Here is a 16,146-nt window from a genome sequence, read left to right as displayed (position 1 = left end):
ATTGATGCCAAGGCTCAGGGTCCTTCGTCATTTCCTACAAACAGGAAGGTCTTGCACACTGCTAAGTCTCAAGTGGCATCAGCAGCCCCTTTTGAGTCCTTTCTCAGGTAGAAACTGCCCAAAGTGACTTGGGAGTGCTTCCTAGAATATTCTTTTCCAATCATCTTATCACCTCCAGTAGAGGCATTATACAATCCAGTGTGGGGTGTGGGTAGTGACTAACGGGACTAACACTGTGAGTTTGGTCGCCAGGCTCCATGTGAGGGAAAGAGACAAGCAAGTCACATACTCTGGGCTTTACTCACAAAACTACTTTGGGCTTTAACAGATTTCTTTTTAAAAAATTATGCTGGGGCTGGGTGGTGGTGGCACAGGCCTTTAAGCCCCACCCTGGGGAGTGGGCTGAGGCAGGGGGATTACTGAGTTTGAGGCCAGCTTGGTTTACAGAGAGTTCCAGAATGGCTCGTGCTATCTAGAAAAGAAAAGAAAAAGAAAAAAGAAAGAAAGAAAACCAACCACCATCAACAACAGAAACTGTTAATAACGAGGAGCTAGTGAGATGGTTCAGTTCTGACTGCTCTTCCAGAGGTCCTGAGTTCAGTTCCCAGCACCCAAGTGGTGGCTCACAACCATCTGTAATGGGATCTGATGCCCTCTTCTGATGTGTCTGAAGTAAATGCCTTAGCTCACAACACTAAGCTCTCACAGTGTATATGGTGTATGCCTTCCCTTATTTAGGCTGGAACCAGGGACCATTCTGTCCTCAGCAAGCCCTGCCCTTGCATTTCTCAATACTGATTCTGATGGGTACCACTCCATACCTTCTTCTCCCTCCACCACACCCTGGATCCAAACAACATTCTTGTCCAGCCCCCCCCCCCCCCACTTCTGTGTGTGTGTGTGTGTGTGTGTGTGTGTGTGTGTATGTATCAGTATGCCACTAGCCTCAGCTCTAGAAACAAGCTTTTGGGTCACTTACACTTACCAATCCCCCTGCATTCCAAGCCTGTATCCTATAGGAGTGCTCGTTCACATCCTGCTTATGAGGCTGGAAATGGCTGTGTTGACCTCTTCCTCTCCATCCTAAATTGATTTCATGTTTCCAGACTTTGGCCACCAGAATCCAGCACACCCTCTGAAGCCAGCCTTTCCCCAAAAGGACACAGGGGTCCTTGAAAGCATACTTTTTTTTTTTTTTTTTTTTTTTTAAATTTACACTGCTGGGCATGAACCTGGGTTTTCAGCATGCAGTGTGGCACTGAGCGCCACTCCCTCAGATATGTGTGTACCTGCCTCCCTCCCCCCACTCCTTTTCGAAAAACTTGGTGTATGTGCATGCAGAGGGCAGGAGTCTAAGTGCTGTGTCTTCCACTAGCACTCACTGTGTGCTATGAGTGTTGACCAGTGAACCTCCAGGACTCCTGTCTCCTCTGGGTTTGCAGGTGTGCTCTGCGATGCTCAACTTTCTTACATGGGTGCTGGGGATTTGATCTCAGGTATTTATGCTCTCACAGTAACATCTCCATACCAACCCTCCCCTCTCCCCACAAGTTATTGTGGACTGTTTGTCGTCACACAGCCCAGGCTGCATTCAGATTTACAATCCTTCTGCCTCAGCCTCCAAATGCTGAGATGATAGACATGTCCCCTACCTCATCTGAATCAGGGTCTCCAACTGAGCACTGCCTGTGACAACTCCCTGAAGTGTCTAGGGCACCAAGGCAGCTCAGGGACCCTCTGCTGAGACCAGGCCACCTACCCTACAGATCACACCTGGAGCTTTGAGGGGCAGTGACTGGTACCTCCTAGGGTCCCCACACTCTTACTGCAGGCATTCAGTGTCAGGTCTGTGGAAGGGCATTGATCCCCTCAGCTTTCCCCAGATGACCCCAGGCTCACATAGAGGCCTCATTCCTGCATCTCACTTTACTCCTGACAAGAAGCTGGGACAAGAGTGGCATCCAAATGTTGGGATAGCCCCATCTTAGGGTTTTAATTGCTGCAACAAAACCCTGTGGTCAAAAGCAAGTTGAGAAGGAACAAGTTTATTTTGCTTATGCTTCCATATCACTGTTCATTATTGAAGGAAATCAGGACAGGAACTTACACAGGGCAGGAACCTGGAGATAGGAGCTGATGCAGAGGCCATGGAGGGTTGATGCTTTCTGGCTTGTTCCCTATGGCTTGCTCAGCCTGCTTTTTATAGAACCCAAAACCCCAGCCCGGGAATGACACCACCCACAGTGGACTGGGCCCTCCCCACTTGATCACTAGTTGAGAAAATGCCTTACAGCTGGATCTCATGGAGACACTTCCTCAGTGGAGGCTTCTTCTTTGAAGACTCCAGCATGTGTCAAGTTGATCCACAAAACCAGCCAGGACATCCCCCAAGAAGACTTAGGGTACTCTGGACAGCAACAATTGTTGATATGGCTTTAGCTTTCTGTTCCATCCATCCATCCATCCATCCATCCATCCATCCATCCATCCATCCATTCACCCACCCACCCACCCACCTACCTACTTATCTACTTATTTATTTAGAGGCAGGTCTCACTATGTAGTCCTGGCTGTTCTGGAACTTATTACATAGGCCAGGCTGTCTTTGAGCTCACAGAGATCTAACTTGGCTTCCTAGTATGCTTGGATTAAAGGCTCTGTCACCATGCCCACTCTAAATTATGTATATGTGTGCCTGTGAATGTGTTCAGATGCCAAAGATGTACATATGGAAGCCAGAGGACAGAGCCAGAGAGTGGGAGTTCACTCTGTCCCTCTAATATGTGGGCCCTGCATATGAACCAAGGCCATCAGGCTTGGTGACAAGCATCTTCTTCACCTGCTGGCATCTTGCTGGCTCTTGTTGGCATTCTTTGATAGAGCCAGGATGGGCTGTTGTCCTGCCAGCCACAGATAGGAAGTAGTGGGTGGTTTCTGGAAGGGCTAAGAACCCCACATGGTGGTGACTTGGAGGAAGGCTGGACTGTCATCTAAACAGGAGCTGTGTGACTAGCTGGCAGGAAGTGGCCACTTGATCCACAGATGTTTCCTGGGCTGGGTGGAGTGAGGCGGTGGGCAGGCCGGGGGAGGGGGGTGTTGTGAAGATTCGGTAGGGGGTAGGGTTAGAGCTGAAGCCCAGGACTTTTTTATTCCATCCTTGGCCCAGTTCTTTGTGGGGCATTTTGAAGAGACCTAGGCAGAATACCCAGACCTCTGGAATGCACACAAGGACCTTCCATGGACTCCAGGGTGAGCAAGCAGACTTGAGACTCTATAGGGGTGGGAGCTCTGCTGTAGAATTATCTCCCCAAAGGTACAGTTGCTGTCCGCCAGGACTCCGGAAGCTAGAGGTGGGGTTGACAGGGCAGGAAGTCCCAGGCTGTAGCCCAGAAAGCGTCTGATCCTGGCAGCATGGGCTGGTTGCTGCTGTATCCTCTGGTGCTGGGCCTCAGCATCGGCCTGGCAGAGGGCATCCAGACCCCCAGCATCTACGATGATGTAGAGAGTACCAGAGGAGGTCATGGTGAGTGACTGTGTCCTTTGAAGGGGTGGATCAGAAACGGAGCTACTGCTGAGCAGGCTTACCATTTTAGGTCCCTAAGCCCCCCCATGCCTTTGGGGCTGGGCTGTATCCTTCCATTCACTAGCCCAGGGTTCCTGAGTGATGGAGTATGGACACTGAGACACCCACAGGGCCTATGACTCAAGGTTAAGACTCCCTTCATCTTGTATCCCGAAGGGCAGGGCAGGGCAGGGGGTTGACTGATGTCCCTTCTCTCCTACAGAAGAAGGTCCCACAGTAGAACTCGAGGAGTCGAAGTCCCCAGACCAGCCTCATCCACGAGGCTTCCCTGGCAAGTTCTGTGCTAACGACAGTGACACGCTGGAGCTCCCAGCCAGTTCTCAAGCACTGCTGCTGGGTTGGGTCCCCACGAGGCTGGTACCTGCTCTCTATGGGCTGGTGATGACTGTGGGGCTGCCTGCCAATGGGCTGGCGCTGTGGGTGCTGGGAACAAGGGTGCCACGCCTACCATCCACCATTCTGCTCATGAACTTGGCAGTGGCTGACCTGCTGCTGGCCCTGGTGCTCCCACCACGATTGGTTTACCACCTGCGTGGCCAGCGCTGGCCATTTGGGGAGGCTGCCTGCCGAGTGGCCACAGCTGCCCTCTATGGCCACATGTATGGTTCAGTGTTGCTGCTGGCTGCAGTCAGCCTGGACAGATACCTGGCCCTGGTGCATCCTTTGCGGGCCCGTGCACTGCGTGGCCATCGCCTTGCTGCTGGACTCTGCTTGGTGGCCTGGCTCTCTGCAGCAACCCTGACCTTACCGCTCACTCTGCATCGGCAGACCTTCCGGTTGGCTGGCTCTGATCACATGCTGTGTCATGATGCCCTGCCCCTGTCCGAGCAGACCTCCCATTGGAGACCAGCCTTCACCTGCCTGGCTGTCCTGGGCTGCTTCGTGCCATTGCTGGCCATGGGCCTGTGCTATGGGGCCACTCTTCATGCACTGGCAGCTGGTGGCCAGCGCTACAACCATGCACTCAGACTGACAGCCCTGGTACTATTCTCAGCAGTGGCCTCTTTCGCACCTAGCAATGTGCTGTTGGTGCTGCACTATTCGAACCCAAGCCCGGAGGCCTGGGGCAATCTCTATGGAGCCTATGTGCCAAGCCTGGCACTCAGCACCCTCAACAGCTGCGTAGACCCTTTCATCTACTACTATGTGTCCCATGAGTTCAGGGAGAAGGTACTCGCTATGTGGTGTCACCAGCGGGAGGCCAGCAGCTCCTCTCAGGCCTCTAGGGAGGCAGGAAGCCGAGGAACTGCCATTTGTTCCTCTACACTTCTGTGACAGGTGGGTGAGGTGGGAAGGGGACATTCCTGCTTCAGTGGATCTCCCTTAAACTAAGTTTTTCCTGAGCCCTCAGGACATGACCTTATTTGGATTTTCAGTTGGTGTGACCATCATTAGCGGAGTTGAGGTTCAGTGGAAATTACTACACACCTGTCACTCCAGCACTAGGAGTGGAGAAGAGGATCCGGACCTCAGGATAATCTTTGACTATGCAGTGAATTGAGACCTAGGATGGGCTATGTGAGAGTCCTGAGGCAGAGAGGAGTTATGAGGTCACTAGCCAAGGGATGCTGAGAATCCAAAATTTAGGTTGGTTCCCCCTTAGAGCTTCTGACTATCCAGCCTTAGACACCCTGATTTTGTCCAGGTGCCTCTCAGAACCTCAAACCTTTGTGCTTTGCACATATCTGCACAGTGTAGGTGTGTCTGCATATGTATATTGCATGTGACTGCTTGGTGGAGGAGGGCAAGGGATGATGGGAGTCCACCTCAATTACTTCTCTACATTTAAATTGTTTTATAAAGATATTTTATGTGTGTTTGTTTTGTCTGCATGTGTTCTTAGTGTCCACGGAGGTTGTAAGAGGGTCAGATCTCTTTGCACCAGAGTTACAGCTGGTTGTGAGGTGTCATCTGGATACTGGAGACAGAACCCCAGTCCTCAACATGAACAGCTGATGCTCCTAACTGCTGAGTCATCTCAATGGGCCTTCACCTTAATTTCTGAGATTAGGTTTCTCAGTAGATCTGAAACTCACTGTTTGTGGCTAGGCAGCAAATTCCCTGCATCTTCTCTGTATGACGCCTGGCTTTTACATGGGTTCTGGTCCTCATGCATGCACAGCAGGTACTGCCCACTGAGCCATCTTCCAACTTCTATGCTTATTTTGTAAAGGCACATGGGTCTTTTACACCAGTCTACTATTTGTCCTAAATGATACAGGGGGTGAATGAGGAGGATTCCTAGGCTCACCTGGCTTCCCAGTTCTGCTCTGGGGGTCTCCACACTTAACAAGTCTCTCAGGGGCTGGCGAGATGGCTCAGTCAGTAAAGGCTAAGGACCTGAGTTTAATCCCTTGGCTTCACATAGTAGGAGAGAACCTACTGTAGCACCTTGACCAGTGACCTTTACACATGTGCTGTGGCTTGCATGACAGGTGCCTATTAGTATCTTGTCATCACTCAACCAAACAGTGAGCTGCAGGAGACTACTGGTGCCTCAGGGTGCAGGTCATGTGCCACTGTCACCTGTAGCCAGGTCCTGCTTGAGAATAAACTAGCCCTATATTCTGTTTGCAGAAGGCTGAAGACTGAGGGGGTGTGGGGATCAGCTTGTGCTTACTAGTGACCTAGCGATCTGTTCAGCTGTGGGCACAGGCCCTCTTCCTGGCTAGCAGGGCTGGGTTCTAGCTGTGTGGATGACAGATTTCCCAGGCTGAAGCAGTCTTGGGCTTTGGTCTTTCCAGTGTGTGGGGTCTATGAAGAGTGCCCTCACATCTTCGAGGACAGCATCCAGATGCCAGGAGAGATGGACTCGGGTGAGGGGTCTGCAAGTGTTTCAGCCCATAACATTAGGCTGTGGTGCAGTATGAGCAGGTTCTCCTGAGCAGACCATAGGCCAGCTTATTCTTGGCCCGGCACACAAAATGCAAGCACTATGACAGCTGTGGTCTAGCTTGGGCCAGACAAGAGGCAGTCAGCTACGTGGATATGGCAACCCTCAAACCCTCAGATTGAGACTAATCTGTAGTTTAAGTGTCAGAACTTGCTTTGAAGTTTGGAAGTCTTGAATATGTGCTTTAAGAAATTTTCGGGATCATTGTGTCCCTATCACAGATAGAAACTTGAACACAGTGGAAAGACCTGAACAAATCTGCCCAGACACCAAGCAATACTCTAACACCAGGGAGGACACCCAGCTCTGTTAGAAATAAACTGACTTTTACATTTATTTATGTGCAAGTTCAAGGCATTCACTCGTGCTCTGTTAGGATGCCTGAGGCAATCAGTGGTCAGGTCTGTCGTCCTGGGAGGGACTGTTGTCCCTGGGCGTATCGGGACTGAAGATTCCCTCGATGCTGGTGAGAGGGCTCTGTGCCTCTTCACATTCTTCCTCAGTGGTTAATGCTGCCTCCTTATAGATCTTGGAAATGCGTTCCACCATCTGGTGGATAATTCTGTGGACAGAGAAAGATAAAGGACAATTTTGCTTGTAGCCAAAACGCTAAAGGAGCCCCTAGACAAACAATTAAACAAAAACTGTGTGCATTAGTGTGTGGTGTACCAAACACAGTTTGCCTGAGAAGGAAAAAGCATGCTTACAGGAGTCTCTTTCATCGTCTATGTCAGTCCTGGGGACTGAACTCAAGATTTCAGGAGCTCTTTCATGAGCCATTTTACAACTTTGAGTGTGATTGGAGTTGAGTAAATGTTGTAAGGCTGGGTAGAATGTTTGAATTGTCCGCAAGCTTGGTGGGCATGTGTATGTATGTGTGCATGTGTATGTATGTATGTATGTATGTATGTATGTATGTATGTATGTATGTATATGTCCTCATGTGCTGTGTGTGTCCATGTTGCTGGAGGCAGACCAGGATGTCATGCCTACTCAGTAAGAACGCGAGGAAGCATCCTCATTCCAGAGGCTGACCCTGAACTGATGATCTTCCTGCCTCAGACTTCCAAGTAGCTGAAATGGCAGGCTTTTGTTGTCAGGCCTCATAAGCAAGAATTCTACATCTAGTCTCTCCAGAAAGCTAGCAGCAGCCAGCATCTAATGCATGCTGTTTTTCTGCCCCAGTTCCCTGAGTTTATGGAACCTCAGTGGCAAGCTTTCCACACCCTCGACACTGAGCAGAGTTTATGTGAGGAGGCCTTGTTGGAGCCTCAGCCCATCACATGGTTATGCTTTCTGTCTATTCCTTTATCCATGGCCAGGAGTCCACACGGACTTCAATGGGCTCTAGCTGACTGAGGACATGAGCCACAATGTGGATGTGGGGTGTATCTGCTTTACCGCTCAGGGTATGGACAGGGGGAACTTGCTGACCAGATAGTGGGAGAAAGACGATGACCCTGACTCCTGAGTTTATGTGAGTGATGGCTGACCTACCCTGTGGGACAGGGGTAAGTGGCATGCTTCAGAGGCCCTGCAGAGTTCTTTAGGCATCCATCTCTTTAAATGCATTTAGTATTGTGGGAGCAGACAGAGCAGGATTCTTTTGGGGTGGACAAAATGTCTCAAGGACTGAAGGTGTTGCCAAGCCTGCCTGCTGACCTCATTTTGACGCTGGGACCTCCTTTGCCCTCTACACTCATGTCATGTCATCACCATTGTGCCCAAATACCAAACATACACACACACTCTCTCCTCTCTCTATGTATTTCTCTCTCTCTCACAGGAGTAGGAAAGCAACAAAATTCCAACCCGCAATAGCTGGTCATGGCTGTGTATGCCTGGTGTTACAGAACTCTGCAGTTGAAGCAGGAGTTTTGCTATAAGTTCAAAACCAGACAAAACCAGCTTTCATTTAGATACCACCTGGGTGGGGTTCAATCCCCAGTGTTCCAACAGTAAAAAGAAAAGATGGAGGAGCATAATAAAGTAAATGGGGGGAGGGAGGCTAGAGAGGAAGGACAGTCCCATACCTGAAGATCTCCTGTTGTAACTTCAATACATGACTCAGAATATACAGATGACTAATCATTCTTCTGATGGACTCAGGCTCCCCAATCTCTCTCGCTCTGGTTCCTGCTTCACGAGGTCTGGCTCCAGTCTCCTGTGAACTGGGTTCAGTCTCCTGAGCAGTGACTCCTGGGAAGCAGGGCCAAGCTCAAGACCAGTGCAGGACCAGTGCAGAACCCTTCCCCCCAGTGCCTTTCAGTTGTGAGCTTAGCAGCCCAGGCACAGAATCTCTTACTCAGTTGCCCATGTTCTACCCACACTGGTGAGAACATGGGTTCTGATACCAAACCAGAGCGGAGGCACCCAGGATGTCACATGTGGTTTTCAGAGTTCCTTCCTGTCATCGAGATGCCTACCTGTTAGGTCCTTCCCACTTCCTTCCATGTGGCAAGCCTGTATGGGCAGCTCCTGTTGCAAGGTGTCTTGTATTCCTCCTTGAAGCACTCTAACACAGATTGAAAAGGGCTCAGCACCTCAGTCTGCAGGTGGAAGGGGACACTCTAAGCCATGCTGTGCTCACCCACACAAAAAGGAGCTATGTGTGAGATGGAGTAAGCCTTGCATATGCTAAGCCCTCTTCTGGCACTGCATGTCTCCAGTCTCATGGACCAGACTGTCCAGGCAACAGGATCCACTCTGACCTGCCCTGGATGGGATAGGGGTGCTGTGATAAGCACCTGAGTGGGAAGCACCTGGAATATCACACAAGTAAATAAAATTTGCTGTTAACGGACTCCATGATTCAGGAGTTTTTTTTTTTTTTTTTAAAGTGGCTTTGATGATCATTTCCCTTTCTCTCCTGAAGACCTGTCTTCCTCACAGCGCAGCCTCACTGGCTTTGAGGACATTTCCCAGCTCCTTGTAGCATGAAGTGCTTAACACCATAATCCAATGTTTCCAAAGCAAGCTGCACCTTCACAATGACACCTTCATCATGGCTGTCTCTTAGTGTAGACTTGGAATCTCACAGATGCAAAGCCAAAACAGTTGAACTATGTTCGCCTAGCCATTTCAAGAGTCAAATCTATTCCTCTCCTTGGTCGATGACACAAGACTCTTGTGCCTGACACATTAATTTTAACAATATCTACAGCAACCCCATTAAGACCTGCCCCACAATCTCTTCCACTAGCTCAAATTCACATCTGAGCATTCTTTCCTCACTCAGTCACAATCAGTTCTTCTATTTCTCTCCAACTGTTCTCTGAATAATTCACAGTAAGGGAGGATCCTGACTAATGACTGAAAGAACCTTCTATCTCTGAGGCTACTCTCTGACCTAGATGAGAATCCCCAGCCTAACACCATGGTGTACAGTCACAGCTCTGATGCTAGACTCTGCACTGCCCAGTATCCCTTGGATCTCTTTCGCTAATCCACTGTTAACTCATTCCTTTATTTTGGAAAAAAAAGTTGTTTATATTTTGAGACCCATTTTGTCTGATTAGCCCTGGCTGTTCTGACACTCTCTGTAGACTAGGCTGGCTTGGAAACCAGTGATCTGCCTGCCTCTGCTTTTTGAGAAGTTGGATTAAGGGTATATGCCAGCATGCTCATTTAAAAATTAACTAGTGGCTGGGTGTGGTGGCATATGCCTTTAATTCCAGAGACAGAGGCAGGTGAATCTTTGTGAGTTCAAGGCCAGCCTTGTCTACACAGAGAGTTGGAAAAACCTGGGCTACAAAGTAAGACTTTGTCTCAAAGATAACCAAGAAGATGATCATGTTTTTGTTTTTTTCATTGAGATAGGATTTTAGGTATGTGATTCAGGCTGTCCTTGACCTCTAGATCCTGCCAATTACAATAATGTGCTAAGCAGCAGGGTTAAGTCTTCACCTTCACTGAGCACAATTGGGTGCCACTAGTGTTAATCTCCAGGTGTTACACTAATTATTTTGTAACCCTGACTCTTTCTCATCAGTGTTACAAAACCTCTTTCAAGAAAGAAGGAAACCAGAATTTTAAGGAACAGTCAGAGCTCCAATACTTCCAAAGCTCACTCTAACATTTGTATCCTATGCTGCAGTAAAATGGTCACAGCTGGAGGTGGTAATGCCAGGACTCAGGAGGGAGGGGTTGGAGGATCCTGTATTAAAGGTTATTTATTTATTTATTTATTTATTTATTTATTTATTTATTTATTGCTGCATTCTGTGTAGCAAAACTACACATCAAGTTTGGGCTACAAGATACCCTGACCCACAACTATATTAGAACATGTCTAGCACAAAACAGAGGAGTGTGAGTATGCTCCAGATGGGAAATCTAGACACTTTCAGGCTAAGAAACCTACTGCCAGCACCAAATTCTATGCACAACCCACATTCAGAGGGGCTCATGGGACCCTAGCTCAGGAGCAAGAACAGAAGCCTTCCAGTTTGGGAGGGATTCAGGCAGTCACTATTTGGTTGCAAGTTCTTATCTGCTTGTTAGCACAGGATCTGTTCTTTGTCAAGGCTCAGGTACCCCTAAATTCCACCCAGTTGTGCACCAAACTCACCTTGCACCTCACTCTAAGGAATTCGCCATTCTCCACAGGAACCCCTGAGACAGAAAGCCCATATCAGAGCCCTTTAAATACTGCTGGGGAAGGGGCGTGACTAACAAAAAACCTGCCTCTCTCAGCTGTAGAACATTTGGCTCTGTAGTAGGCAATGCTGTGCACCATGGAACTTGAACAGTATCACAGCTTTGGCCTGTGAAGAGCGCTTGACATTCATACTTTCTAGGGTGACATTCCCAGAGGACAGAGTCACCACAAGGGCAACAACTGATGTTCACAACAGACAGGATTCCTACACCACCTGCTAATGCTGGGCCTAGGGCCTGGGCTTTCATGGTGACATGAGTGCTGAGCCCCAAAGTAGATGTATATCCAGGAGGTTGGGTGGTGACTGTCACCAAAGGTATCTATAAGGGCAGGTTATTTGGTCCTGGTACACATGGTTCTAAAATGATCTACAGGTATGTATGTCCTGTGCATGCCAAGTCAAAGCCAGCCAGCCAAAGCAAAAATATGTCTGTTACTCAAAGCAGAGCAGAGCAGAGCCTACAGAGCAAGCTCACATTCCACAAAAGCAGATAGCCTGCCCGCTTGATCTATAGAGTGAAAAGAAGTAGTAGGAGAAAGTAAATGACATGTCTCTTTGTTACAATGTTTCTAAGTTTTAAGGAACATTAAAAGGCTGGCTTGACTTTCAAACCAATCGCTAGTCTGCAGCCTCACACAAATAGGAACACCCCCCTATCCACCACACCAGCCCCAAGTAATCAGTTTTGTTTAAAATGAGAAAAGAAGCCAACACATTGGCCTCCTTCAATTATTTACTTATTTATTTATTTAACGTATCATTGTATTTAAAAACAAAACTCAGGCTGGAGAGATGGCTCAGCAGTTAAGAGCAATGACTGCTCTTCCAGAGGTCCTGAGTTCAATTTCCAGCAACCACATGGTGGCTCATGTCCGATGCCCCCTTCTGGTATGCATGAAGAAATCAACAGTGTACATGTAACATACTAAATAAATAAATAAATGAATGAATAAATGAATAAATAAACAAATAAGTCTTAAAAAATAAGATAAAATAAAATAGCTTAAAAAAAACAAACAAACCAAAACTCCCTCTGCTAGAGGAAAATTAAAAGAGGGGAAAAAGGGCTGGAGAGATGGTTAAGAGAACCAATTGTCTGCTCACAAACATCTGCAGTGGGATCTTGATGCCCTCTTCTGGTGTGTCTGAGGACAGCTGCAGCGTACTTACACATTAAATAAACAAATAGATGAATAGACAAATAAATGAATAGATAAATAGATGGATAAACAAATAGATGTATAAATAAATAGATAAATGAATGAATGAATAAATAAATAAATAAATAAATAAATAATGGTTCAAGAAAGTCGGTCGACAACCTTCAACAAATTTTTTTGTTCAATATTCAAAAAAGAAAGAAAGAAAAAGGAGCCAACCCAGTGCCCTCTACCTGTCAGCAACCTAAAGCATGTTAATTTTGCATCCAATAAAAGAAACAACTGGTCTACCTCATATTATCAGGACGTTTCACATGGGATAACTGGTCGACCTCTACTCTTTAACACACAGATGGGACCCCTGTGATGAAAAGTACAACTGGTCGACCCATCATATATATATATATATATATATATATTTTTTTTTTTTTTTTTTTTTTTTAAATAAAAAACAGACATCTGGTTGACTGCGGGCATCAGGGGAAGGCAAAAGAAAAAGACAAAATGCAGTCAGGAGTACTGGTCTACCCTGGCCCCCTGAAAAACAAAAGGGGAGAAGGGGGAAATGAAAAGTGGCAAGCGCTGGGCCCTTCCCCGCCTCAACCCAGAAGCCACCTACCCCAGTGGGACAGAGTGGGTGGACAGAAGCCCGGCGGGAGAGGGCACAACCCCAGCCATCAGAGATCCTCGCGATCCCAGATGGACCTGGGGCAGAGAGGGAGCTTAGCATAGGAAAGGAAGGGACATGTTGGGAGAGAAAATTGGAAGGAAGGGATCTATGAACTTCAGGGTGATGAGTGCTGCTCTGAGACACTGGTAAATGGAAGAGGTGGGGGTGAGTGCAAGAACAAAGCTGTAGGATGAGTGTGGCCTGTGTCTAAGGGCAAGTACAGTACATTAAAGGTTACAATAGTGACAAACAAACAAGAAAATAATTTTGCATTAAGGCACATGGGCATCGGTTTTGGGAACACTGACAGAATCTTCCAACTCAGTTCCGCTTGAATCGTCATGCAGGACAGGCTCATCTGAAGCAGGTGGAACAACTTCTTGTTTTGGTAGCACTCGACGTGTCAGACGTTCTGGGATCCAAATTGGGCTTTTTTCTTCCTGTGGAAAAACACAAATAGCTCCCCTGGATCGTATTAAGATAGGATCCGGGCCTTTCCAATTATCAGTGAGGACATCTTTCTATTTCACTAGCTCTTTAGGTGGTACAGGCCATTGTCCATGGCGCTTGGCAGCTGAATGGCCATGAGCATCCAAATTTAAAAAATTTAAAGTAAGAAGTATAGTAGAAATGGCCATTTTAGGCGTAGGGGGTACCTCTTTAATTCCCTGTTTTTGTTTGTTTAAATAAACCTTTAGGGTTCGATGAGCACATTCAATGATGCCTTGACCCTGAGGATTATAAGGCAATCCTGTCAGGAGTGAAACTCTCATGTGATGGCAAAATTGCTTGAATTTTGCTGAGGTAAATGCAGGAGCATTGTCCGTTTTTAACACTTTAGGAATGCCCCATGCACTCCATGCTTCAAGACAATGAGTAATAACATGAGAAGCCTTTTCTCCTGATAAAGGAGAAGCAAAAATAACTCTTGAAGAAGTATCAATGGACACATGTAAAAGATACTGAGATAATGGTTTAGAATAATTTGCAGATTTAGTAAAATTTTTATACTGAATAGTGGTCACACATAATCCTGAGAACTTTCATTGGCAGCGCAGCTGGGTGACCTGCCACAATATATCCATCCGTTTTTGAACCAGATCAATTTTCTAAGGTATTATTATAAACAGTTTATATATTAGAAGAAAAATTAAAGAGGCTATTAATTGCCCAATGTACTCCCCGAGATTGACAGCCAGTCTAAGGATGCAGGGCTGAATCTCTTTTTCCTGTACAGAAAGGTGACCACTTAGGTTGGGCTGGAATAAACAAATTACCCTTTGGCTGGAAAATAGGCCAGTGACTGGCAATCCAGGTGGCATTAGCCTATTTAGGTTTTTTGTATAATTAGCAGTAACTCTATAAGTTCGGACTGACTCTGCCAACTCTTTAACTTGCTTATGCTTGAGGCAGTGATCATCCTCAAACAAGGGAAACATTTGCCTGATGGTATGGCGTGTCTCTGGAGTACAAAAGAACTCGCACTTCTCTGGGTAAAGCGGAAGAGCAGAGGCGGCTGCTTTAAGAGCTTCCGGTTGTGCTACAGGAGTCCTCTGTCCGGGCTGAAACTGCTCTGCCTCACATTCTGCTGCCTGCTCCTCTAAATTTTCCTCCACAGATTCAAATAATTCATCCTCTAATTTTTCTTCTGCCAGCTCTAATGCCTTTTGTTCCTTTAGCGGATACAAAGCATTCTCTCCAGGAAACTTGTACTCTGTTTCCCCGGACGAGATCCTCTCTTTTTCCAGCGGTTTTTCCGCCATTTGCTCCTTTAGCGGATACAAAGAATTGGACTCTGGCACAGTCCTCTCTTTTCCAGGTGGTTCTTCCGCCTGGACCTCTCCGATTCTGACTTGTTTTGAACATGTCTCTCGGAGACCATCTCCTTTAATTTTCTCTGGCAACTCTCCGTTTCTGACTTGTTTTGAACATGTCTCTCGGAGACCATCTTCCTTGTCCTTTTCTTTACCACGTTCTGTTTCTGACCCACTCTCTAGGTGCTGCCTGCTAACTTTCCATCTAGATAACTTCCACAACAGTAATGTTATAACAATTACCACAAATGCAAGCAATATTCCTTCTACTGCCGGAGAAAATCCAAGAAGAGACATGCCTAAGTTTTTGGCATGTTCTTTAGGCACCCCGTAAAAACTAAAGAGTGACATGTCTCTCAGAACTTACCTCTAAACTTCTTCCGCAGTTCCGAATATAGTTCAGCGGCCTGAAGGTTTCCCTTGGCACTCCCAGGATTTCGGCATCCCTTGTCACGTGCCCACGCTTCCCGCTGCTAGGAACAGGCGTGCAACAAACAAACAGCTTCTTCTGCGGAATAACCTTTATTGAACAGCACTTTGAGCAGGGGGCTTCTTGAGCGGGAAACTTCTCTCTGGGCCGGGGACTCCCTACCGAGTTCTACTGTCTAATCGACCTCACACGCGCAGTCCCCCACGAGCGATCTCTCTGTCCAGTCTCTGTCCACGTGGAATCTCCCACAACCTCTCCTATCGGGCTTCTCTCCACGTGGTATCTCTCCGCCATCCCTCCACGTGGGGTCTCCCGCAATCTCGCCACTGTCTTCCTCTTCTCCTCACGTGGGGGAGAAAATGCACTGCTATATATGCCTAGGAGACTCGTGTTGCTACCTGATTGGTGCATCCTCCTGTAGCTCAATCACGTGCCCCGGGGGTGGGCTGTGACTATGTGGTTGCCAAGCAACACGAGGGGAAAGGTTTTTGTAGGCTGAACAATGGGCGGGAAGCTGGCGCCATCTATTGGCGCCAATGGCTTCCTACACAACACAGTGTCTAGAGCTAATTCCTGAAAAATAACAATATTTCCTATTTTTACTAATAGATTTTTTAGCCCTTTAGGATATAGAAAACCCCTACATTTAAAATAAGTGTAAAAATTGGCTACACACATTAATTTCTATTGTATATTATAAAAAGCCTCTGTCTCCTCATACAGAAACAAAAATTGGTGTCTGAATTTGTACACTCCTGACACAATCCCAACAGTTCTAAAATTATTTCTTCCTGACAGTTCAAGGTTCATGGGGACTCTTTAAATGTCATGGAGGAAAACATCAGGTTGAGGAGAGCAATGATTCCCACCCAGATATAGGAAACAGAAATGGATGTGGGCATGGTAAGCAGACAGATTTGTTCTTTACTTCTTTT

General features: G+C 47.2%; 3 protein-coding genes across 7 annotated transcripts; 1 reads left to right on the top strand and 2 right to left on the bottom strand.

The window, feature by feature from the left end:
* Positions 1–3,411: 3,411 nt before the first annotated feature.
* Positions 3,412–4,858, top strand: F2RL3 (F2R like thrombin or trypsin receptor 3; the record flags this gene model as incomplete). The annotated part of the gene is made up of 2 exons (XM_080928513.1): positions 3,412–3,523; positions 3,786–4,858. The coding sequence occupies 2 exons, from the start codon at positions 3,412–3,414 to the stop codon at positions 4,856–4,858; spliced, it is 1,185 nt and encodes a 394-aa protein (XP_080784639.1).
* A 1,967-nt stretch (positions 4,859–6,825) lies between these two features.
* On the bottom strand, positions 6,826–13,409 carry LOC308429804 (HAUS augmin-like complex subunit 8). 5 transcript variants are annotated; one of them, XM_080928786.1, is made up of 5 exons: positions 13,276–13,405; positions 12,589–12,658; positions 8,903–8,991; positions 8,510–8,675; positions 6,826–7,038 (listed from the first exon to the last, which is right to left on the bottom strand). In XM_080928786.1, the coding sequence occupies exons 2-5, from the start codon at positions 12,591–12,593 to the stop codon at positions 6,867–6,869; spliced, it is 432 nt and encodes a 143-aa protein (XP_080784912.1). In that variant the 5' UTR covers positions 12,594–12,658; positions 13,276–13,405; the 3' UTR covers positions 6,826–6,866. The 5 variants fall into 5 exon arrangements, with proteins under 5 accessions (XP_080784912.1, XP_080784911.1, XP_080784915.1 ...); XM_080928785.1 differs by lacking the exon at positions 12,589–12,658 and having other exon boundaries at positions 13,276–13,409; XM_080928789.1 differs by lacking the exon at positions 12,589–12,658 and having other exon boundaries at positions 8,903–9,025; positions 13,276–13,402.
* Positions 12,667–15,506, bottom strand: LOC308429803 (uncharacterized protein). The gene is made up of 2 exons (XM_080928784.1): positions 15,374–15,506; positions 12,667–15,254 (listed from the first exon to the last, which is right to left on the bottom strand). The coding sequence occupies exon 2, from the start codon at positions 15,130–15,132 to the stop codon at positions 14,077–14,079; it is 1,056 nt and encodes a 351-aa protein (XP_080784910.1). The 5' UTR covers positions 15,133–15,254; positions 15,374–15,506; the 3' UTR covers positions 12,667–14,076.
* Positions 15,507–16,146: the final 640 nt, after the last annotated feature.

Source organism: Micromys minutus (assembly GCF_963924665.1).
Source record: "Micromys minutus genome assembly, chromosome: 14".
Lineage (NCBI taxonomy): Eukaryota > Metazoa > Chordata > Mammalia > Rodentia > Muridae > Micromys > Micromys minutus.
This window is presented reverse-complemented; position numbering and strand designations above follow the sequence as displayed.

Coding starts and splice junctions, on each gene's coding strand:
- LOC308429804 (XM_080928785.1), bottom strand. CDS start 13,325: ATGAGCCTGTCCTGCATGACGATTCAAGCGGAACTGAGTTGGAAGATT. Junction 8,676..8,902: donor AAGTGGGAAGGACCTAACAG/GTAGGCATCTCG, acceptor CCTGCTTCCCAG/GAGTCACTGCTCAGGAGACT. Junction 7,039..8,509: donor TTACAACAGGAGATCTTCAG/GTATGGGACTGT, acceptor CTCTGTCCACAG/AATTATCCACCAGATGGTGG.
- LOC308429803 (XM_080928784.1), bottom strand. CDS start 15,132: ATGTCACTCTTTAGTTTTTACGGGGTGCCTAAAGAACATGCCAAAAAC.